Raw genomic sequence first — 26,011 nt, 5'->3', positions numbered from 1 at the left:
GACAAATCATGTCACACAATGTTTACCACTTTTGTTGAGTTAAAAAAAGCAGGTAGTATTCATCTTACAGTCACCCTAAAATGTGTTCATCCATGACATTCTTGCTGATAAAAAATAAGATTTTAAACCTACCGGTAAATCTTTTTCTCGTAGTCCGTAGAGGATGCTGGAGACTCCGTAAGGACCATGGGGATAGACGGGCTCCGCAGGAGACATGGGCACCGCAAGAAAGACTTTAGGTCTAGGTGTGCACTGGCTCCTCCCTCTATGCCCCTCCTCCAGACCTCAGTTAGAGAAACTGTGCCCAGAGGAGACGGACAGTACGAGGAAAGGATCTTTGTTAATCCAAGGGCAAGATTCATACCAGCCACACCAATCACACCGTATAACTTGTGATATACTACCCAGTTAACAGTATGAAAACAACATAGCATCAGTCCAAGACCGATGAAAACTATAACATAACCCTTATGTAAGCAAAACTATATACAAGTCTTGCAGAAGTAGTCCGCACTTGGGACGGGCGCCCAGCATCCTCTACGGACTACGAGAAAAAGATTTACCGGTAGGTTTAAAATCTTATTTTCTCTTACGTCCTAGAGGATGCTGGGGACTTTGTAAGGACCATGTGGATTATACCAAAGCTCCAAAAATGGGCGGGAGAGTGCGGATGACTCTGCAGCACCGATTGAGCAGACAGGAGGTCCTCCTAAGCCAGGGTATCAAACTTATAAAACCTCGCAAGGTGTTTGAACCCGACCAAGTAACCACTCGGCCCAGCTGTAGTGCCGAGACCCCTCGGGCAGCCGCCCAAGAAGAGCCCACCATCCTAGTGGAATGGGCCTTGACCAATTTAGGTAACAGCAATCCAACTGTTTCACGCTCGCTGAATCGTGTTACAGATCCAGTAAGCAATAGCCTGCTTTGAAGCAGGAGCGCCAACCTTGTTGGCTGCATACAGGACAAACAGTGCTTCTGTTTTTTCTGACTCTAGCCGTTCTGGCTACGTACGTTTTCAAAACCCTGACTACATCAAGGGACTCGGAATCCTCCAAGTCACGCGTAGCCACAGGCACCACAATAGGTTGGTTCATATGAAAAGATGACACCACCTTAGGCAAGAATTGAGGACGGTTCCGCAATTCCGCTCTATCCATATGGAAAAAAACCAGATAGGTGCTTTTATGAGACAAAGCCGCCAATTCCGACACTCGCCTAGCCGAAGCCAAGGCTAACAACATGACCACCTTTCAAGTGAGATATTTTCACTCCACCATTTTAAGTGGTTCAAAACAGTGCGCCTTATGGTAACTCAATACCACGTTAAGGTCCCAAGGCGCCACCGGAGGTACAAAAGGAGGCTAAATATGCAGCACTCCCTTCACAAAAATCTGTACTTCTGGGAGAGTAGCCAATTCTTTTTGAAAGAAATTGGATAAGGCCGAAATCTGAACCTTAATGGAGCCTAATTCTAGGCCCAAATTCACTCCAGTTTATAGGAAGTGAAGGAAAACGGCCCAGATGGAATTCTTCCGTAGGAGTATTCCTGGCCTCACACCAAGAAACATATTTTCGCCATATACGGTGATAATGTTTAGTTGTCACGTCTTTCCTAGCCTTTATCAGCGTAGGAATGACCTCATCCGGAATGCCCTTTTCCACTAGGATCCGGCGTTCAAGCGCCATGCCGTCAAACGCAGCTGCGGTAAGTCTTGGAACAGACAGGGCCCCTGTTGTAACAGGTCCTGTCTTAGAGGAAGATGCCACTGATCTTCTGTGAGCATTCTCCTGCAGATCCGGATATCAGGCCCTTCGTGGCCAATCTGGAACAATGAGAATTGTCTGCACTCCTCTTTTTCTTATTATTCTCAACACCTTTGGGATGAGAGGAAGAGGAGGAAACACATAGACCGACTGGAACACCCACGGTGTCACTAGGGCGTCCACAGCTACCGTCTGAGGGTCTATTGACCTGGCGCAATATCTTTTCAGCTTTTTGTTGAGGTGGGACGTCCTCATGTCTATTTGGGGCAGTCCCTACTGACTTGCAATCTGTGTGAAGACTTCCTGATGAAGTCCCCACTCTCCTGGATGCAGGTCGTGTCTGCTGATGAAGTCTGCTTCCCAGTTGTCCACTCCTGGAATGAACACTGCTGACAGTGCGCTTACATGATTTTTCGCCCAGCGAAGAATCGTGGTGGCTTCTTGCCACTCTGCTCCTTGTGCCGGCCTGGCGGTTTATATGAGCCCCTGCGGTGATGTTGTCTGATTGGATCAGAACTGGTAAGTCGCGAAGCAAGGTCTCCGCTTGACGAAGGGCGTTGTATATGGCCCTCAGCTCCAGGACGTTGATGTGAAGACAAGTCTCTTGACTTGACCCAAGACCCTGGAAGTTTTTCTCCTGTGTGACTGCTCCCCAACCTTGGAGGCTCGCGTCCGTGGTCACCAGAATCTAGACCTGAATGCCGAACCTGCGGCCGCCTAGAAGGTGAGCACCCTCACAGGAGAGATACCCTGGCCCTGGGGGACAGGGCGATCAACTGATGAATCTGTAGATGTGATTCGGACCACTTGCCAGTAGGTTCCATTGGAAGGCTTTGTATGACTCCACCATCTTTTCCCAGGACTCGAGTGCAGTAATGCACTGGCACCTGTTTTGGCTTCAATAGGTTCCTGACCACAGTCATGAGTTCCTGAGCCTTTTCTATATGCAGATAAACCCTTTTCTGGACCGTATCCAGAATCATGCCCAAGAAAGTCAGACCAGTAGTAGGAATCAACTGCGACTTTGGGATATTGAGAAAACAGCTGTGTTGCTGTAACACCTTCAGTGAAAGTGATATGCTGTTTTGTAACTGCTCTCTTGATCTCGCTTTTATGAGGAGATCGTCCAAGTACGGGATAATTGCAACATCCTGCTTGCGCAGGAGCACCATCATTTCCGCCATTACCTTGGTGAAAATCCTCGGTGGAAAACCCTGGTAATGAAGACCTGTACCGCAAATCTTAGGTACGCCTGATGAGGTGGATATATGGGAACATGAAGGTATGCATCCTCTATGTCCAGGGATACCATAAAATCTCCCCCTTTCTAGGCTGGCGATGACCGCTCTGAGCGATTGCACCTTGAACTTGAACCTTTTCAAGTATAGGTTCAAGGATTTTAAATGTAAAATGGGTCTGACCGAACCGTCTGGTTTCGGGACTACTAACAGGGTTGATTTACTACCCCTTCTCATGTAGAAGTAGGGGAACTTTGACCACCACCTGTTGATGATACACTTTGTGAATTGCATTTAACAGTAGCTCCCTTTCTGGGGGAGAAGCTGTTAAGGCCGATTTGAGAAACCGGCGAGGAGACTTGTTCGAACTCCAGCTTGTAACCCTGGGAAATAATTTCTATTGCCCCGGGATCCACCTGTGAGTGAACCCAGATGTGGCTGACCAGTCGAAGACGTGCCCCCCCTGTGGCGGACTCCCTCAGCGGAGTTCCCGCATCACGCTGTGGATTTTATAGAGGCGGGGGAGCGGGGGAGGACTTCTGCTCTTGGGAACTAGCTGTGGTTGGCAGCTTGTTTTCCCTGACCTTACCTCTGGCAAGAAAAGACTATCTTCGTACTCTCTTGTTTTTATATAACTGAAAGGACCGCATGTGTTAATGTGGTGCTTTCTAGGCTGTGAGGAAATACATGTCAAAAATTTTATTCAGTTGCAGTAGTTGTGGAGACCAGGTCTGAGAGACCTTCCCCAACCAATTCCTCACCCTTGTAAGGTAAAACCTCCATATGCCTTCTGTCCATTGCCGGGTCCATACGACTCGTCTAGCAGAAATCAACATAGCGGTGATTTCTAGAACTCAGTAGGCCAATGTCTCTTTGAGCATTTCCCATATATAAGACAGCATCTTTAATATGACCCAGGGTCTATAAAACGGTATCCTTAACCAGGGTATCAATTGCCGTCGATAAGGTACCTATCCTTGCTGCTACAGCGCTACAAACCCAAGCCGACACTAACGCCGGGTTGAGTAAGGTACTAGATTGTGTAAATGGACTTCCAGGTAGCCTGCTGTCTGCGATCAGCAGGATCCCTGAGGGTAGCCATAATGGCAGCGCTACCTTTTTTGGATAAGCGTGTCCAAGCTTTTTTCCCCCTTGGGGAAGATTCTTACCATATCCTGTCCTTAGTCGGGAAAGGATACACCCTAAGAATCCATTTTTGGGAATCTGCAGTTTCTTGTCTGGAGATTTCCAAGCCTTTTCAATAACTCGTTTATGAGATGGGGGAAAGTTTACCTCAGGTTTCTTTACCCTATACATGTGTACCCTCGTGTCAGGGACAGGGGGTTTGATATGCAAATCATCTTTTATTACAATAATCATATATTGAATACTTTTAGCCAATTTTGGCTGTAACTTTGCATCATCATAGTCGACACTGGAGTCAGAATCCGTGTCGGTATCTGTGACTATTATTTGGGATAGTGGGTGCTTTTGAGACCCTGAAGGCCCCTGCGACATAGGGACAGACATGGGTTGACTCCCTGGCTGTTCCTTCTCATCTTTTGTGCAATAAATTTACATTAGCACTTAAAACATTCCACATATCCATCCAGTCAGGTGTCGGCGTTGTCGACGGAGACACCACATTCATTTGTTCCCCCTCCTTCCTAGGAGAGCCTTTTACCTCAGACATGTCGACACACGCGTACTGACACACCACACACTCAGGGAATCCTCTTATCTGAAGACAGTTCCCCCACAAGGCCCTTTGGAGAGACAGAGAGAGAGTATGCCAGCACACACCCCAGCGCTATATGACCCAGGAAAAAACACAATAAACATATGTTTACCCAGTAGCACTGTGTATAAATGTATATATGCGCCTAATTATGTGCCCCCCCTCTTCTTTAAAACCCTCTTTAACCGTGGTATAAGCAGGGGAGAGTCCGGGGAGCTTCCTCTCTGCTGTGCTGTGGAGAAAATGGCGCTGGTGAGTGCTGAGGGAGAAGCCCCGCCCCCTCGGTGGCGGGCTTCTGTCCCGCTCAAATATACTGAAAACTGGCGGGGGCTCCTTTATATATACAGTGGCCAGCTGTATATATACTATTTTTGCCAGAAAAGAGGTTTATATGCTGCCCAGGGCCCCCCCCCCTGCGCCCTGCACCCTTACAGTGACTGCCGTGTGTGAGGTGTATGGGAGCAATGGCGCACAGCTTCACCGCTGTGCGTTACCTCAGTGAAGATCATGAAGTCTTCTGCCGCCTCTGAAGTCTTCTTTTCTTCTCATACTCACCCGACTTCTATCTTCCGGCTCTGTGAGGAGGACGGCGGCGCGGCTCCGGGACGAACTCCAGGGTGAGACCTGTGTTCTGACTCCCTCTGGAGCTAATGGTGTCCAGTAGCCTAAGAAGCAAAGCCTTGAAACTCACAGAAGTAGGTCTGCTTCTCTCCCCTCAGTCCCTCGATGCAGGGAGTCTGTTGCCAGCAGGCTCCCTGAAAATAAAAAACCTAACAAATATACTTTCTGTCAAAAAGCTCAGGAGAGCTCTCTGAAAAGCACCCAGTCTCCACTGGGCACAGTATCAAACTGAGGTCTGGAGGAGGGGCATAGAGGGAGGAGCCAGTGCACACCCAGACCTAAAGTCTTTCTTGAGGTGCCCATGTCTCCTGCGGAGCCCGTCTATTCCCATGGTCCTTACGGAGTCCCCAGCATCCTCTAGGACGTAAGAGAAAAAGTATTAGCTTAAAAATGGAACAAGTGTATTTTCGTCATTATTCAGAGTCAGTCTGAGTCCGTCATTTTGGATTTTTTTAATAAAAGTTATGATTTATCACACTGCGCATGTGTGAATTTTCACAATCCACATCTTTTTTTCAGTCACAAATCTGCAACTAGAGGGCTGAGTCTGGAGCTAAAAAAGGCATTTAGCCGCAGACAGTGGGTGTGCGTGCAATCGCAGTTGGCGTGCAGTAACAATAGCACAGAAAGGGCGTGGTGTGGGACTGAATTTATTGAGTGGGACTAAAATGGCCACCTAAAAGTCTCAAATGCAGCCTCCTGGAGGAGTCTGAGTTGAGTGTGCTCTCACCCTGGTGTAAGTGTAAATTTGATAATGATGACTGTGTGTGTGTAAAACCCCTAAGTCTGATGCAACAGTGTCCTAACACTGATATTACTCTACACTACACACTTGCTTTACACAAAGAAATAATCCTGCAAGACTCAGTTTGGGAAAGGGAAGCCTGCACATATATTCTACACAATTATATTTGCGCCGGCTTCCCATAGCATTGCAGATGCACCAATTCATTTGGGTTCTTAGTATATGATCTATCTAGCCAATAACCCATAATTATTTCATTTTTTCTACTGAGATTTTATGGCACTATGCTAATAATTAATCTATATCTCTAGTACATTTTCAGCTCACCCAGGTACAACAGGGGATAGGAGTTGCAGACAAGGGGAGTGAGCCGTAGCTCAGGGTTTGAGTACGCGACTAACTCTTAATACCGTATCTTGCAAAAATGCAAATGGGTTTGCAATACCCTATGCAGCAGAGTCTGAACAAGGCCCGATGTGACACTGTTGTGGCACAAACTGATGGCAGTTTCACAAGCGTTGGAGTACACCATTAGTTTCCTAGAGTGGAACTCAATCTGCAATAAAAACATTTATAATATTTGTAGAGATTTCTGACAACTGAAAGAAATGACACGACAGAACATGTCAATATGGGTGTGATACAGGATCCTGGTGGCTGGGATGCCGGCAGTCACATGACCGACACCAGCATCCTGACAATTACAATGCTGACAAGGGACGGGGTAATTATTTTTCCCATCCCCAGTCCCCCACCCTAACCCGCCTGAGGTGGCAGCTAGAGCTAAGGTAGTGGGGGTGGTGGCTAGGGCTAAGACACAGGGGGTGACGGCAGAGCCGGCCATAGGCATAGGCAAACTAGGCAATTGCCTAGGGCATTTGATATGCCTAGGGGCATCATCAGCTTCTGCTGATTAAAATGATATGTGGCATGTCTATATTCTGTATGTAGCATTTCATATGCAGATACAGCCACAGTCTCACACAGTATATTGGCATGCTGCATATCAGTTTAATCAGCAGAAGCTGCGTGTGCATCCTAGCCACATAGCAATGCAAATAAGATGCATTTTCATTTAAAAAAAAGTGCCCGACGTTAGCATTGATGCAAGATTTGTGAGGACACACCTGTATCCAAGCAGAGGCAGAGGTCACAGTGTTAGTGGAAGTGTGAGTGCTGTGTGCATGTGAGTGGGTTGGTTGTGCAGTAGTGTTCAGAATGTGTGTAAGGAGCATTATGTGTGTCATGTAAAAATGCATTAATAATGTGCAACATATGTGTAAAGGGCCACTATGTGTGTCATGTGTATAAGGGCATTAATAATGTGCGGCATATGTGTAACAGGGTACTACTGTATGTGTGTCATTATGTGTATAGGGGCACTAATAATGTGCAGCAAATGTGTAGGGGCACTATGTGTGTCATTATGTGTATAAGGGCATTAATAATGTGTGGCATATGTGTAAGGGACATTATGTGTAAAAGGGCATTAATAAAGGTTGTCATAATGTGTAAGGTGCATTATGTTTATAAGGACATTAATGTGTCTCATATGTGTAAGGGGCATTACTGTGTGGAATTGTGTATAAATGCATTACTAATGTGTGGCATTATGTGTATAAGGTGCTCTACTATGTGGCGTTGCAAATAGAAAGGGCACTACTGTGTCGTCTAATGTGAATAAAGAGCAATAAGGTGTGGTGTGATGTGAATAAGGAGCAATTCAGTGTGATCTAATGTGAATAAGGGGCTCTACTGTGAGGAGTAACGTTTATAAGGTAAAGTGATACTACTGTGGGATGTAATATGAATTATGAACACTATCGCAAGATAAAATGTGAATAAAGTTGCAGTACTGTGTGGCGTAATTGGAATTGGGGTTACTATTGTGTGGCCATGCCCCTTCCCAGCAAGAAGATGCCCCTTTTTGGGCTGTGCGTCAAATGTGCGAACTGTTCCTATTTAAAATATAGGGGGTACAAAGACTGCTATGGGTGAGGGGTGATGGTGCTGAGAAAGAGGTGCAAGGTCAGAGGCAGAACCAGCGGTGGTACTAGGGGGTACCAGCCAAAATCTTGCCTAGGGCATCATATTGGTTAGGGCCGGCTCTGGGTGGCGGTAAGGGCAAAGAATCAGGGCAGAGGCGACTAAAGCTAAACCCCACCTTCTCCGGTTCTAACCCTAACAGTGGCCCTAATATTTTTTCTTCAGGATGTCTGTATTCGCCACCGGGATTCTGGAATCGGTCACATGACCACCGACATCCCAACTGCCGGGATTCCCGTCATTGCTACTGAGTGTGAATAGATTAACTGACATAAATCAGCTCTGTGAAAAGTGAAGTATATATACTATAGCTATGAAAACAGATTATTTTCACTTTATATGACTACTGAATTTGACTGTGTTGCATTTTACTTATTATACATCTCACCAAGGCAGTGTTCAATCCTCCCGGGACAGATCTGCTTCTTATACTTCCCGTTTCCTCATTTTCCTCTGGAGAATGGATACTTAGGTCCAATTGTGATCGGCTGCGATCTTAAAAACATGCAGTAAGAGAGCATTAACTAGTTGAAGCACTGAAGTTTGCATATGATTATTGAAAAGTACAGATGTGTTCTCTAACACTCAGTCTGCTGTGCCATATGGCACGTGACACCCAACGTTACCGATATGCTCAAAGATGAGTGACATACTGTATTTTGCCTTAAATTTGAGTCTAATTCTCGTACCAGGGATGATAGGCTGCAACTGTATTCGCACAGGAATTGGTAAAACACATATGAAGTTGCAAATGTAGCATGCCACAGAAAGTGGTGGGATTAAAAGCTACATCTGCTCGCTTTGAAGCCCCATTTACACAGATTCAGACTCAGTCGCACACAGATGTACAAGTGCTGCAAGCCTCAGCGGTTAGTGTACGCTGGCAAAGTAGGTTTGTCACTTTTAGTTATTTTAATAATGCAAACAGGATGCACATTTTGAGAAAAAAGACGCTTGGCGCAACTGAGTTTCTGGGGACCTGATACGCCAAGAGGGACTATCTGGTGCAACTGTGCGATTTTAGTAGCGTTGGGTGTCTTTTTATGGCAAAAAAAAAATCTTAGTTGCAATGTAATGTGACTAGAACGCACCATGGGAAATTGTGCTGATTAATTTGATATGCCACATTAGTATATCTGTGTGCGATTGAGTCTCTGCATCTGCATACAAAGTGCTACAATGCATCAGCCATATTTTTTTCATGCCAAGTTCTGTTGTGCTTCCTATACGTGCCAAATAAGCAATACTGCTTGATGTGTTTAGAACATTGCCCATTACCACAGATTTTCTGACATTTTTATGGTGCATTTTGCTTGGGGTGTCTGTGAATATTTCCTGCATGTTCAGATGTTTGTGTGTGGGGATAGAACAACATCACCAATTATTTCAGGATAAATGAGTACTAGTGTGATCAGGGCTGTCTTAAAAGCTTTGTTGGCCCTGGGCAAAGCAATGCACTGGGGCCCCTACATACCCACTCACGGGAACCAATATTTAAAAAAATGATAACATGCCTCTCATGCAGTCCTGTTCCATCTCTCCACATGCTTCCATACAGTGACTGGCTGTCAGCACTCTGGTGGGTAGCTGCAACTATCCACCAATCAGCATGCTAATGAGGCCCTGTGCAGCTGCCCGTTGTGCCTATAAGTTAAGATGGCCCTGAGTCTTATGAGCTGTGATAGTGTAACTAACAGTGGAAGGATGAAAATCCCCAAACAGCATAGAATGATGAACTTAGGCCTCTGTTAAATTGATGTGGGATGCTTGTAGTGTTATATGGAAACCTATATGAAACATTTTATAGATATGATAGAGGAAAAAGGGATGTAGTTAATTAACCAACACCGGAATACAATCAGCCGGTGAAATGCCACCCGTCGGAATCCCAACCAAAGCCCCGAGTACCCACTCGGGTGGTGGTCCACGCCACTACCGAGGGGGAATATAATAGTGTGGCGCCACCGGACCTGAAGCGTGACGAGCGCAGAGAGCCCGCAAGGGGGCTTGTGCGGGATTTCGGCTTTTGAGATTCCAGTGTCGGTCTCCTGACCACCGGGAACCTCGACCGCCGGTATTACATACTGGACCCTGTAAAAAGGCATGGCAGCCGCTGTACTTTGGTGAGAGGATAGAAAATGTAAATGCAACAGTTACAGTACTTTCTGTTGTTAGGATGCAGTTATCTACATACATACAACATACATATTTGTTAAATATACTAATAGATTTCATGATATAAAAATGTTGCGTCCACTAAACCATGCAAGACAAACTTTGAAAATAAATGTTGGCAAGAATGTTGAGTCACAGCTACTGTAAAAAGATTCTGACTGTGAAAAGGAAAAAAACTGTGGCTCAGGCCAAGCCTTCGCCTAATGGGGTCATTTAGAGGTGGACGCTTTTGTGCTTTGCACGTTAGAAATTGCACATAAAAACAAAGTTATTATGCCCATATTTTCCATCGGACAGATCTCAAGATCTCCAGTTAAAATATAATTTCAGCAATAAAAGCACGTTACATAATAATGTAAAGATGTGTCATATACATAAAAATAATGTTTTTCATTAATGAGAGATGCCTTTTCTATATAAAGTAGATACAAACTCTTCCACATCTGTTGTTTTCCTCTTTGAAAATCGAACGGAAATCTTGTTTGTGCAGTGCCAATATAATGTTAATTAATACAAGCAGATGGCCACAACTTGAGATGCAGCAACGCTAATGATTTTAGTACTGTCACTATGAAATCAGCCAGCGAGTGGCTAAATAGTGCTGCTGATAGACATCAAAATCATATCATTGCAGCAGCCCTTCAGTAACTTCTAGAGATGCACCTACCAAATGGCATATCTGCCAATGCTTCTACAGGGGGCTTAGTTCAGTTGCAGTCGCAAAGTGGTTATTGTACACGGGTCGGTCAATGTTTTCTTACTGCGCTTGCATTTGAGCCACACTGCACACGCTCATCGATTGAATTGTGATGTTGGTCGCACCGAGGAATTAGTTGCAAAGTGAGTAACAGGAAGCCAGTGTTTGGGGGTGGTAGGGTAAATGCAGGAGTGTCATGGCCATTCAGACGGAGTATTTTGGGTGCACATAAATTAGCAGTTACGACCTCACTTGCTACTGGAGAACTCTCTGCGTCCCAGGAGAGCAGCTCAGCCTGTGCTTCTACAGAGGTACTCAGAGGGGGTCATTCAGACCCGTCCGCACGCTGCTTTTTTTCTCAGCTGTGCGAACGGGTCTGGAGTGTGCATGCATTCCAGGCGTGTCGGGCAGCGACTGGTTTAACGAGGAAAACGATCGCAACAAGATTGAAAGGAGGAAGGCGTTCCGGGCTGGCAATGACCGTTTTTTGGGAGTGGAGTGGAAAACGCAGGGGTGTCCAGGTGTTTGGAGGGCGGATGTCTGACGTCAATTCCGGGACCTGACAGGCTGAAGTGATCGCAGTGGGTGAGGAAGTCAGGATCTACTCCTAAACTACACAAAATGTTTTTGCATAGCTCGGCTGCACAAGCAATCGCAGCCTTGCTATGCAAAAATACACTCCCTCATAGGCGGCGTCTAGTTGATCGCACGGGCTGCAAAAAGTTGGAATGACCCCCAGAATCTGTGACATGACCCTGTTTGCGATGATGGTACTGATGTACGGTATACGTTTAATTTGCTGGATATTGGGATCCCAGCGTTAAGGTTACTGATGCCGGAATCCCGACAGCTGGCAATGCCGGCAGCAGGGATACTAGCGCACCAGGGCTATTTCTACTCATGGGTGTCCAAGACACCCATAGAGTGGGAATAGAACCTGTGGCGAGCATAGCAAGCCACTTAGCCCACAAGAGAACTCTTTGCACTTGCCCCACTGCTAGCATCCTGGCGGCCAGGATGCCACTGTCGGTATATTGACGGCCGGCATCCCAGCCGCCGGTAAATCATACTGAACCCCGAAGTACAAAGTGCAATTATAGGCCATCGGACGGAAATGATGCAACAGCAGTGGACGTCCCTATGGTCAGGTTGGCTTCTGGGCACATTAGCATATTATTGCAAAAACAACCACATCTGAATTAGGCCCAGAGTGCCTAATTTAATACTGTGGCTTGTGTGAACACACCCTTACTGAACCCAGCATATACTTGCTCACCACTGTTCTGCACCACAAGGCATAACCAGACACAAATCAGCCCTATGCAAAAATCATTGTACAGATATATGGGAACACAGTATGAAAATACTTATCTTGTAGCAAAAAAAATTGACAGACGTCCAACTTCAAATCAGCCCCAATATGTTCCCTTTGTGGGAAAAAAAAAAACTGACTATATCAAAATACATCAAATAACACATGACATGCATACCAGATGTTATCGACACTCTGGATAACGAGTGAGTGCCGGAAACTTGTCTTTGATGACCCTTTGCGATATTGTCTGGTATACTTGAACTTGTTTTCATTCCACTTATTACTGAATGCTGAAAATAAAGAACTTACATGAGAAAAAGTAACAGCATATAGAGATGCAGTCATAAATTACTGATGTAAGACTACTACTGGGTAATTATATTGTGACTGTTCAATATCCAGGAGGCTTTCACCAAAAATTTTTTTAACTCTATTTTCCCATGTAAAGAAAGAAACAAACAAACTAGCAACAAATATTTAAGGGTACATCTAGGGGGTTCACTACGATCTGCCGGCGGTCGGGCTCCCGGCGACCAGCATACCGGCGCCGGGAGCCCGACCGCCGGCTTACCAACAGTGTGGCGAGCGCAAATGAGCCCCTTGCGGGCTCGCTGCGCTCGCCTCGCCACGCTACGGGCACGGTGGAGCGCTACGCGCGCCACACTATTTTATTCTCCCTCCAGGGGGGTCGTGGACCCCCACGAGGGAGAATAAGTGTCGGTATGCCGGCTGGCGGGATCCCGGCGCCGGTATACTGTGCGCCGGGATCCCAAGAGCCGGCATACTGAAGACCACCCCATCTAGGGGCATATCAAGCGAGGAAGGGGCCCATGTGCAGCCTCCGCTCAGCCCTCTCCTCTCTAAACGGCAGTATGTTCATGTGTGGACTGTGTAAGGCTGAGCGCTAGTAGACTTTAGCACTTTGCTAGAGTCTACTGTGTAGGTCTCTGGGAAAATGCCATGGCAGACATTTTCCCACCAATTTCCCTACTGCACATGCACAAAACACATGGAAAATGGATGCCACACCATTTTCCCTGTGCTTTTGCAGCGGTGCTGCTACCGAAACGTGAGTCTACGAAAAGGTAAGTACTGAAGAAACGGGTCCAGTGTACTCCTTATATCTAATAACTGTTTTTGCCATGACCTTCCATTTTCTCTTTGACTACAGTTCGGTAGGAGACAAAAAAGCTCCATCTCTTCCGAGTGCATTGGGGAAGGGAAGGCAACACAAAAACAGTTAAACAGTTAAGAAAAAGTAGATAAATAAAAATATATATATACAAATAATTAGAATATACTGAAAATATATTCTATAGAATTCGTGTATGAAAACACATTATCATATGAGGCAACACAAGAGGAGAAGGGCCTTTTCATTATTGCAACAATGAGTGCAGGATAAACAATAAACTGTGCTCTAGTTTCTTGTCGAAGAGATTTACAGTAGGGATCTATTTGTCACAGGGTAAAGAATAATTTAGCTGCCAAAAAAACTGTATCATCGCTGCATGCTACTTAATGAGTTAAAGCAGAAGAATTCGGAGATATCTCTAGCCTTTCCTTACTTTCCGCACCATACTTAATTTACTATATGGCACTACCTATACCCTGCAATAGAGGGAGGGCCACGAACGCAGGTATATGTAATGAGGCACCCACCTATTGCTGGAGTCCTCCTCCCGCAGCATTAGGCTGCAATTTGCAGCAATATCAAATGTAGCCACTAATGATAAACAGAGCCCATAAACGCAAAACCGCAGACTATAGAGCATGAGTAATTTAATGTCCTCACCATGTATCAAGCAACATAGGGCATAGATCAGCGGTGGCCAACATGCGGCTCTTTCTACACCCTGATGTGGCTCCCGCAGCCCCTGCCGCTGCTCACAGTCTGCACACAGTCCGCCTTTCCTGCTGCCTCCCACTTTGCAGGACTGCCGAGAACGGGGGCAGGAGCGCAACGCCGGCATTTCATCACAGCCACACGCCCTTCCCTGTCTGACCTCCTGCCAGTGCCGAAAAGAAGCGGCGCCTGTCTGGCCTCACTCTGTGCCGACCAACAGTTATACAGAGAGAGAGAGGGGACGGATGCTGAGAGACACAGAGTGAAGGGGTGTGTGTGGGGGGGGTGGGGGCAGGCTGAGAGGCAGAGTGAAGAGGGAGGTTCAGAGTGAAGTGGGAGCAGACAGAGACACAGAGTGAAGTGGGAGCAGACTGAGAGACACTGAGTGAAGTGGGAGCAGACTGAGAGATGTAGAGTGAAGTGGGAGCAGACTGAGAGACACAGAGTGAAGTGGGAGCAGACTGAGAGACACAGAGTGAAGGGGGAGCGGGCAGAGAGACAGAGTGAAGGGAGAGCAGTCAGAGAGACACAGAGTGAAGTGGGAGCAGACAGAGAGACACAGAGTGAAGGGTGAGCAGGCAGAGAGACACAGAGTGAAGTGGGAGCAGACTGAGAGACACTGAGTGAAGTGGGAGCAGACTGAGAGACGAGAGTGAAGGGGGAGCAGACTGAGAGACACAGAGTGAAGTGGGAGCAGACTGAGAGACACAGAGTGAAGTGGGAGCAGACTGAGAGACACAGAGTGAAGTGGGAGCAGACTGAGAGATGTAGAGTGAAGTGGGAGCAGACTGAGAGACACAGAGTGAAGTGGGAGCAGACTGAGAGACGTAGAGTGAAGGGAGAGCGGGCAGAGAGACAGAGTGAAGGGAGAGCAGTCAGAGAGACACAGAGTGAAGTGGGAGCAGACAGAGAGACACAGAGTGAAGGGTGAGCAGGCAGAGAGACACAGAGTGGAGTGAAGTGGGAGCAGACTGAGAGACACAGAGTGAAGTGGGAGCAGACTGAGAGACGAGAGTGAAGGGGGAGCAGACTGAGAGACACAGAGTGAAATGGGAGCAGACTGGGAGACACAGAGTGAAGTGGGAACAGACTGAGAGACACAGAGTGAAATGGGAGCAGACTGAGAGAAACAGAGTGAAGTTGGAGCAGACTGAGAGACGAGGTGAAGGCGTGAGGCACAAAGTGAAGGGGGAGTAGGCTGCAAGGCTCAGAGTGAAGGGGGAGCAGGCTGAGAGACACAGAGTGAAGGGCTGAGACACAGAATGAACGGGGGGCAGGCTGAGAAGCACAGAGTGAAGGGGGGCAGGCTGAGAGGCACAGAGTGAAGGGGCAGGCTGAGAGGCACAGAGTGAAGGGGCAGGCTGAGAGGCACAAAGTGAAGGAGGGGCAGGCTGAGAGACACAGAGAGAATGGGGAGAAGGATGAGAGGCTGTGAGTGAAGGGGGGCAGGCTAATAGGCACAGAGTGAAGGGGGGCAGGCTGAGAGGCACAGAGTGAAGGGGGGCAGGCTGAGAGGCACAGAGTGAAGGGGGCAGCCTGAGAGGCACAAAGTGAAGGAGGGGCAGGCTGAGAGACACAGCAAGAATGGGGAGAAGGATGAGAGGCTGTGAGTGAAGGGGGGCAGACTGAGAGGCACAGAGTGAAGGGGGGCAGGCTGAGAGGCACAGAGTGAAGGGGGGCAGGCTGTGAGGCTGTGAGTGAAGGGGGGCAGGCTGAGAGGCACATAGTAGTGAAGGAGGGAGGCTGGCTTGTTTCAGTATATTTTATGTGGATCTGGATTGTTTCAGTGATTCTAGCCCCCAGTGTGACTAAAAACGGGTGTGACACATGGTCACGCTCTTACAATCGTCATACTGAAGGCAGATGCACAAAGATGGTGTGTGGCCTTGTGCCAGTTAGGCCATACCCCATTTTTGTACGCATCATATCATATCGGCACTTTAACTTTACTAGAAATTTTTGGGCTCTTTGCCTCTGACTGGTTGTCCACCCCTGACATAGATTGTATAGATTGTAAGCTTGTGAGCAAGGCTTCCTATCTCTATGACTGTCTGTTATTACCCAGTTTGTCTTATCGATGTTGTTTCTAATTGTAAAGCACATCAGAATATGCTGCGCTATATAAGAAACTGTAAATAAATAAATAAAATAATAAAATATCATAAACACAATACAGCTTAACAAGAAGAACCACAGCAGAATAAAAGCCTGACAGATAATAAGAAATCTGGACTTGTATTATTCATATGTATAATACAATATCAGCATTAATAAGTCAGGCAGTGCACACCATACTCTTGTATTTACAACTGCCACATCTGCAGGACAGGGACCTATGATGCTAAATCACCTGTCACGCTGTTATTCTCTGTTGGTCTGGTGAATGGTTTGCCTGTCTGCTTTTGAAATCGATATGACCTATGTTGTCTAATACCCAGTAAACACAATGCATTTTTATTGCACCAGATTCTGCTGTTTGAGTTTGTTTCCCATGTAGAAAGAATAAAGATGAGCACAGTGTATTCTGATGAAAGTAAAGCACACATATACAAAAAAACATAAATGATAGTAGTGTGCCCTAGAGCAAGTACTGTATGTATGCTTATACAATCTATAAAAGCAACATAATAAGGGATATGTATAAACATACTACACCCGAAGTTTGGGTGGTATTCATGTGACCGGCGGTCGGGAGACTGAAAAGTCACATGACCTCCACCGACATCCTGCCCCCTCACTATCCCGATGTTCGGCATGCCGACCAACAGGGACTATTTCCACTTGTGGGTGTCCACAACACCTATAGAGTGGGAATAGAATCCGTGGTGACCGCAGGTCGCCACCGAGCCCACAGCGTGGAAAGCGCAGCGAGCCCGCAAGGGGCTTGCTGCACTCGCCCCTCCCCGCCGGGATCCCGGCGTCGGTATGCTGCCGGGATCCCGGCGTCGGTATGCTGACCGGCGGTCTCCTGACTGGCAGTCAGACATACTACACCACGTGAAGTTTATCTAGGTGCTAGGATTTTTCCCCCAGCAAATTCTGCCACCCTCAGTGATTGCCTGTCTGTGACTTTCAATTGAAAGCGCATTCTGCTGCGCACATGTTAAATAGGCGGTCCAGAAGAAGGTGTCTCCTATCCTCTGTGTCTGCCAGTCCGGACTAAGATTATCATAAAGCGCTTCCAATGTGAAGCCACTCCACTGCTATTACGGCAGCCCTTGCCTGGCGTCTAGTTGATGCAGCAATGCAGTCATTAGAAGCTGGATTGTTGTTTTGTGCCCATGGTATAACAAGGTTGGAGCCACCGCCGTATATAATAGAGTAAAATGCAATGTGCATACATTGTTCCAACTTTATTTTAGGGGGCAAGCCGCCTTTAGCAAATAAGGTGCCCTACACAAGATTGTAGCTGGTGCCCCTCAAATTTCAGCCAATTCACATGATAATGCCACACATGGATGCGCCACCCAGCTCACATAATTATGCCAACATTAATGCCAGCAGTTCACAAGATTTTGCCACATACAGTGTTACAGCCCCCAGTTCACATGAATATGCCACAAATTGATTTCACCTGCCTTCGCGCTGGTGGCTGGCGCTGACGGGATCACACTGCATGGAGAGGTCACGTGGTATGCTGTCGGCTCTTCATCTATCTCTGGCACTACTGTGGCGGAGAGACGCATAGAGGAGCTGCCAGCAGACATGGCCTCTCCCGGCGACAGCGCTATAGTCTGTGCTTTTCTAGACATTGTAACAATGCCAGAAAAGCAATGAGGTGTCACGTCACCTGTCAGCTCCTCCTGTCAATATGTGCTGGGTGGTGTGGGGGTGGGGACAGCTGTGCTTGCAGGGCCCCCGTGTAGCAATGATGCCCTAGGTGTTTGCCGATATGATTTATGCCTGGGGTCGGCTCTGTTAAGAGGAAAACTAAAACGTTTAAATTAATAAGCTGGAATTACTATGACGTGCCCGCAGGTAATCCTGCAATATTAGTGGCATCCCTGGTGGTTTGTGGCAGATTCCCAAAGTAGAATGTGGGTGTCCCTGTATGTATACACTTGGACAGCATTACAACATTTGCACTTTTGCAAATTACTCTAAATTATGTTAAAAAAATCAAATTATTCATGTTTATTTGTATTACAATAATAAGCAATTGTAGAGCAAATATAAAGTAACACTCACTGTATTGCTGAGTTTGGAAGTTGTGCTGCGTTTGCTTGGTGTCGGGGAACTTTGGTGCACTATTGCACTTGTGCTGGTCTTGGAATTGTTGCTTTGATTGGCACTTTGTGCTGAGTTTATACTGCCAGTAGATTTACCTCCCAAACCACTGGTGTCCAAGGAAAGGACACTTCCACTAGAATGGTACAAATATGGAAAATAATAGAAGTAATATTGACTTCCAACCTCCTTATTCAATATCAACATTTATTTGTATATATTTATATTAAATTATTATTTTATGCTTGTAGATAGATAGAAGCATGAAGACCACACTTTTGCCACCCTAGCCTGGTTATATGTGTCCACTTCACAAACTTGGGTACAGAAGATAATAAACAATGAAGAATTGTGATATTGGCATTTTATGTCCATGTCTGTTATGCTGCATTCCTCGTAGAATGAATAGTGTTTTTATACAAGCATCGGTATCACTGAGCATTCACAATGTTTCAGTAAAAGTGAAAAAGAGTTTGATGCTATCAAACATAAGTGATAATGAATTCCTTGTGACATTACCGAACAGAAGCTGGTGAGCTGCGCTTGGATTCGGGGCGAGAGTCGATCTGAAAGCTTGCTTGACTAATCCCCTCAACAGTATCCTGTCCGGTATAAAGAAAGTCTTCTTGGGAATCTTCAGGGAGACTGTAAATGTCCAGTTTAGATCTCCTGTAAAACACAGGTGTAAGTCATAAAGTGGCAGAACAAGTCAAATACAGCACAATTGTCATGGATAGGTTCAGTATGTTATACCGATGCACTGGATGCCGAATGTCAGTATACTGACATCGGCAACCCGAGTGGTGGAATGCCGGCAGGGGGGAGCGCAACGAAGCCCCTTGCGGGCTCGGTGGCGAGCTACGCTCGCCACAGGTTCTATTTTCCCTCTATGGGTGTTGTGGACACCCATAGAGGGGGGATCACCTACTTCGCCTGTATACCAGCAGGGGTATGGTGCCCCATTTGGGATCCCGGTGTCAGTATTGTGACATCCTGGCGAACGGTGTGCTGACCACATACCTCATGGATAATGCATTGTTTTCTATGTACGGATGAACAATGGGGGTCATTCCGAGTTGATCGCTCGCTAGCTGCTTTTGGCAGCAGTGCAAATGCTGAGCCGCCGCCCTCTGGGAGTGTATCTTAGCTTAGCAGAAGTGCGACTGAAAGGATCGCCGAACGGCGGCAACATATTTTCAAGCAGTTTCAGAGTAGCTGCAGACTTACTCCTACCTTGCGATGACTTCAGACTATTTAGTTTCTGTTTTGACGTCACAAACGCCCTGCGTTCGGCCAGCCACTCCCCCGTTTCCCCAGCCACTCCTGCGTTTTTATCTGGCACGCCTGCGTTTTTACACACACACTCCCCGAAAACGGTCAGTTACCACCCAGAAACACCCACTTCCTGTCAATCACTCAACGATCAGCAGTGCGACTAAAAAGCGTCGCTAGACCTTGTGTGAGACGACACAGTTTTTTGTGAAAGTACGTCGCGCCTGTGCACTACGGTATGTGTGGATTGATTACAGTAGCTTTTAAAGAAGAATTCCTTATAATATCTTACAGTTAAATGTCATTTATTCCAGGCAATGAGTATATATCTCACGCAGCTCTATAAATGGGGTGTGTTATAGATCTACAGGTTTTACTTAGACAATCAATAGGTTGACCCCATATGGCTGACATGCAATAGGTCGACAGATACAAAAGGTTGACGTGGAAATGGTTTACTCAAAAAAGGATGATACAAATGTTTACGTTTCTGGGTGTCATTTTGTATAATTCATCATCTGTGATCACAAGTAGTGTAAATGTGTACCATTGCAAGCTCACTTGGCTCGCCACGCTTCAGGCAAGGTGCCTTGCTCCGCTCCAGCTGTTCTTGCTACAGGTTACTATTCCCAGTCATAGTCCATGTGGACGGTAGAGGAAGCAAAAGTTGAAAAAAAAACAAAAGTCTGTCGGCTATTGTCATGTCAAACTTTTGAACCTGTCGACCTTCAACACAGTCGACCTTTTACCTGTCAACCTTTTGACCATGTCAGCCTACTGATTGTCTAGACACTGTCTATCCATTGACTGGAACCCCTAAAGGGGGGTACACACGGAGAGATCCGTGCTTAAAATCTAAGCAATCTTGCTAGATTGCTTAGATTTTAAGCACGGATCTGCCGTGTGTATGCCCTCCAGCGATAGCGATGCGCGGCCCCGCACATCGCTATCGCCGATGCTAGATTGAGCTGCATGCAGGCTCAATCTAGCGGGTCGCTCACTTCACCGTTGTGTGAAGTGAGCGGCCCCCCGTCGGCTTTCCCCCTCGCTCAGCACATCGCGCTGTGCTGAGCGGGGAGAGAGATGTGTGCTGAGCGGTCTGTGTTAAGATCGCTCAGCACACATCTCTCCCGTGAGTACCCCCCTTAAAACTTATATGATAATTGGAAGGAGTGCTCTGACACACTCTATAAAGCCTGGAGCCTAAGTTACTGTATAGGAAACACTAATTCCACTACGCACTGGAATTTCGGTTTTGTGAAATGTCATAAACCGAACAAAGATGTAAATTAGTAATTGCTCATGATTCACTCAAACTTGTGGGTGAGTCTCCTGACATCTGTTGTAGTCATGGGAGGATGTCCTGACAGCAGTGCATGGATCTCATTTATAAAGCGCACTGGGTGGGTGATCCAGATGCCCTTGTGCAAAATCAGCCAGCTGCAAATTGTATGCCCACTCTTCTTCTTGAGAGATGCAGCTGTAAACTAGATATGGGCCTAGTTTTCCAGGGAAGTAGAAAAACCTGATGTGCACTGTGTACAAGTGTAAATCAAGACAGCCTGAGGCCCTTTCATGAAAGTAAATTGAATTATCAGAATTTTTGTCTCAGTCACGAGTGTTGGAGGCCATCAGGACATGTGCCTAGAATAAGCTTCTCTGCTGCAGTGCAACTGGACGGTTAACAGTATAGGATAAATAACCTGATCTCTCCCAGGTGTTTCAGAATTAAAACAGCTGAGCACCTGTCCACAAAGGAAGGAACCAACCAAATAGTCCAACCCTTCACATCATTCTAAATATCTTGCACTTTAAAAATGAAATAGGGCATGGCAATGCGCAAACCCTATACTTAGCATAGAATGTCCTTGTTCTGTTCATCCTCTGTTACTGCTGGAGTTGCTCCTATACAAATTGATGCACAGACTGCCACCAAAAACGATTCTCCTCTGCGCTTCAATCGCTATGCACATGCCAAATGAGGCTTACTGTGTTTTCAAAGGATGGCACTATCTGTATGATAAAAGTACGCCTCTGTGAGAGCTATGAGAGCATACAGACATGTAAGGAGATCTCCCCTCGCTCTAGCCAAGGCAGTATCTTTTAATGCAACTCAATATTACATTGTTGGACCCAAGATAAGTAATATTCTGCATTTGGTTCCCCTGACTGGCATCTCAACACGCATCCTCACCATTTGTTACCTGATATATTAAACAATATTTAAAAGCCTGGAGCCTGGAGGCTGTCCCCCCACCTCCTTCCCCTCCTTCTCAACTTGTCCTGTTTTCCTCTTTTTCTCTATTCATTCCTTGCCCTTTCTTTTTCTATCTTTCTTCCTTCTCTTTTATCAACTCTCTTTGACAGAAGGCCACATCGTCGCTGCAAGCATTCCTTCTTGCTCTCATACATCAGAAGAAAATTGGATCATCTTTGTTGTTGTTGTTAATTATTGCAATTTTTATGTAACTATTATTTGCAAGGTTTCCTTGCATGTTTTGAATGCTGTTTTTATTATATGTAATCCTTTCAATAAAATGTGTTAAGAAAAAACTAGATTTATGGTAAGAACTTACCGTTGTTAAATCTCTTTCTGCTAGGTACACTGGGTTCCACAGGGAATAACATTGGGGTGTAGAGTAGGATCTTGATTTGAGGCACCAACAGGCTCAAAGCTTTGACTGTTCCCAGAATGCATAGCGCCGCCTCCTCTATAACCCCGCCTCCGTGCACAGGAGCTCAGTTTTGTTAACCAGCCCAATGCAGTAGCAGGCAAAAAGAGACAAACAAACGTTAGTAGCCACATACACCACATTCTCACGACAGGTGAAGGTGTCAGCGGCTAATGCCATACAAACCCAAAGAAGCTAAGTGCGTCAGGGTGGGCGCCCTGTGGAACCAAGTGTACCTCGCAGAGAGTGATTTAACAACGGTAAGTTCTTACCATAAATCTCGTTTTCTGCAGCGGGGCACACTGGGTTCCACAGGGAATAACATCGGGGATGTCCTAAAGCAGTTCCTCATGGGACGGGATGCACTGTAGCGGGCACAAGAACCCAGCGTCCAAAGGAAGCATCCTGGGAGGCGGATGTATCAAACGCATAGAACCTTATGAACGTGTTCACTGAGGACCACGTAGTCGCCTTGCCCAATTATTCAAGGGTCGTACCACGGCGGGCCGCCCAAGAAGGTCCAACAGACCGAGTAGAATGGGCTTTGATGGTAGCAGGAGCTGGAAGGCCAGCCTGTACATAAGCATGTGCAATCACCATTCTAATCCATCTAGTCAATGTCTGCTTGTTAGCAGGCCAGCCACGTTTGTGAAAGCCAAACAGAACAAAGAGAGAATCAGACTTCCTGATGGTAGCTCTCCTCTTTACATAGATACGGAGAGCCCGTTCCACATCCAAAGACTGCTCTTTGGAAGACAATCCAGGAGAGACAAAGGCCGGAACCATAATGATTAAGGTGGAAAGAAGACACCACCTTAGGTAGGTACCCGGGACATGTTCTAAGAACCGCCCGGTCACGGTGAAAAATCAGATATGGTGACGTACAAGACAAGGCACCCAAATCCGATACCCGTCTAGCAAAGGCAATAGCCAATAGAAACAATACCTTAAGGGAAAGCCACTTAAGGTCCGCAGATTCAAGAGGCTCAAACAGAGACTCCTGTAAAGCCTCCAGAACCACCAACAGATCCCAAGGAGCCACAGGCGGGATGTAAGGAGGTTGAATCCGTAACACACCCTGAGTGAATGTATGAACATCAGGCAGAGTGGCAATTTTTCTCTGAAAACCAATCCCACAAGGCAGAAATATGAACGTTGATGAAGGCCAGATGAAGGCCTAAGTCCAGGCCCTGTTGTAGAAAGGCCAAAAGTTTGGCCGTATTAAACTTGTAAGCTTCATGATTATTAGATGCGCACCAAGCAAAGTAAGAATTCCAGACCCTATGGTAAATCCGAGCAGAAGCTGGCTTACGGGCCTTCAACATAGTCTGAATGACTGCCTCAGAAAAACCCTTGGCCCTTAGTATGGAAGCTTCAAGAGCCACACCGTCAAAGCCAGACGGGCCAAATCCTGGTAAAGACAAGGGCCTTGAACGAGGAGGTCTGGTCGTTGTGGATGCAGAAGAGGATGCTCCGAGAGACCCTGAAGATCTGAGAACCAATTCCGTCTGGAGCGATCAGAAGTAGGATTCCTCTTTCTTGCTTGAACTTCCTTATTACTCTGGGCAGGAGTGACACCGGAGTGAACACGTACGGCAGCCGAAAGTTCCATGGAATTGCCAGAGCGTCCACGAACACTGCTTGAGGATCCCTTGGCCTTGCTCCGAAGACCGGAACCTTGTGATTGTGTTGGGACGCCATCAGATCCACATCTGGGAGGCCCCACTTGTCCACTAGGAGTTGAAATACTTCTGGATGGAGTCTCCACTCTCTGGCGTGTACGTCCTGATGACTGAGGAAATCCGCTTCCCAGTTTAGGACTCCCGGGATGAACACTGCCGATACGGCTGGCAGATGGCATTCTGCCCACTGGAGAATTCTGGATACTTCCCTCATTACCATGGGCTTTGAGTGCCGCCTTGATGATTTATGTACGCCACCGTGGTGGCGTTGTCCGACTGTACTTGAACAGGTCTGTTCTGTATTAAATGCTGGGCCAAGTTCAGAGCATTGAACACCAACCGCAGTTCAAGAATGTTTATCGGGAGAAGAGACTCCTCCTTGATCCACCGACCCTGAAGGGAGTGTTGCTCCAACACCACGCCCCAACCTCTCAGACTGGCATCCGTTGTCAGAAGGACCCAGTTGGAGATCCAGAAGGGACGACCCCTGCTCAATCGTTGGTCCTGAAGCCACCAGCTCAGTGACAGACGGACTTCCGGAGACCAGGAGATCATGTGAGACCTGATCCGGTGAGGCAGGCCGTCCCACTTGGCAAGAATCAATTACTGTAGAGGGCGGGAATGGAATTGAGCGTACACCACCATGTCGAAAGCCAACACCATGAGACCTAGCACTTGCATCGCCGAATGTATCGACACTTGCAGACGAGATAGGAAGCATCGAATCCTGTCCTGTAGTTTCAGGACCTTCTCCTGAGACAAGAACAACTTCTGGTTGTGAGTGTGTAACAACGCCCCCAGGTGCACCATGCTCTGCACAGGGACCAGGGAAGATTTCTTCCAGTTGATGAGCCACCCGTGGGCTTGCAGAAACTGGAGTGTCAGATCCAGATGGCGTAGGAGAATTTCTGGGGAATTCGCCAGGATCAACAAGTCGTCCAGATACGGGAGGATCCTGACCCCTTGACGGCGGAGTACAGCCGTCATTACCGCCATGACCTTGGTGAAGACTCGCGGGGCCGTGGTCAAGCCATAAGGTAGTGCCCGAAATTGGTAATGGAGGTTGCCAACAGCAAACCTCAGATACTGCTGATGCGACATTGCAATAGGAATATGCAGGTAAGCATCCTATATGTCCAGGGAGACCATATAATCCCCGGGTTCCAAAGCCAGAACAATAGAGCGAAGAGTTTCCATATGAAACTTGGAGACTCTCACATATTTGTTCAAGGACTTGAGGTTGAGAATGGACCGATAGGACCCATTCGGTTTCGGGACTAGGAATAGCGGTGAATGGTACCCCTTGCCTCTCTGAGCCAGAGGCACCTGTACTACCACTCCTGTGTCCAGGAGGGACTGTACCACCGAATGAAGAGTTTTTGCCTTCACCTGATCCGAAGGGACGTCTGTCAGGCAAAATCGATGAGGGGGACGATTCTTTAAGGATGCGGCGTAACCTCGAGTGACGACTTCCAGTACCCAGGCATCGGAAGTGGTCTTCAACCATTCCTGGGTATACCCTAGAAGTCGGGCCCCCACCCTGGGATCCCCCAGAGGGAGGCCCGCCCCGTTATGCAGCAGGCTTGTCCGTTTTGGAAGCAGGCTGACCTGCAGTCCAGGCCCGTTTAGGTCATGGCTTAGCGGTTTTGGAAGTGCAAGCCTGTTTCGGGTACGCCTGACCTTTTGCTTTACCTGAAGGATGAAAGGAGCGAAAGGAAGTACTCTTAGCCTTCGGTACCGAAGGAGCAGTACTAGGTATACTGTACATGCTGTTTTAGCAGAAGCTAAGTCAGCCACTATCTTGTTGAGGTTCTCTCCAAAAAGAATGTCTTCCTTAAAAGGGAGCACCTCCAGGGTTTTCTTAGAGTCCAGATCCACAGACCAGGACCGTAACCAGAGAATCCGGTGAGCCAAAATGGACGTAGTAGAAGCCTTGGCCACCAGAATACCGGCATCAGAAGCCGCCTCCTTAA

At 47.0% G+C, this 26,011-nt stretch overlaps 1 protein-coding gene across 4 annotated transcripts in view; it reads right to left on the bottom strand.

Annotated features, from left to right (window-relative positions):
* Positions 1-26,011, bottom strand: part of SYTL5 (synaptotagmin like 5) — a 513,325-nt gene that overhangs the window by 167,298 nt on the left and 320,016 nt on the right. For all 4 annotated transcript variants that reach the window (XM_063955564.1, XM_063955566.1, XM_063955567.1 and 1 more), the window contains 4 exons: positions 18,932-19,081; positions 18,374-18,548; positions 12,515-12,629; positions 8,541-8,647 (listed from right to left, as the gene is read on the bottom strand). In XM_063955564.1, coding sequence (XP_063811634.1) covers positions 8,541-8,647; positions 12,515-12,629; positions 18,374-18,548; positions 18,932-19,081 — 547 coding nt within the window. The remainder of the gene's footprint in view (positions 1-8,540; positions 8,648-12,514; positions 12,630-18,373; positions 18,549-18,931; positions 19,082-26,011) is intronic.

This window comes from Pseudophryne corroboree, chromosome 2, assembly GCF_028390025.1.
Source record: "Pseudophryne corroboree isolate aPseCor3 chromosome 2, aPseCor3.hap2, whole genome shotgun sequence".
Taxonomy (NCBI): domain Eukaryota; kingdom Metazoa; phylum Chordata; class Amphibia; order Anura; family Myobatrachidae; genus Pseudophryne; species Pseudophryne corroboree.
Note: the sequence above shows the minus strand (reverse complement) of the source record. Positions and strands in the feature narration are given on the sequence as shown.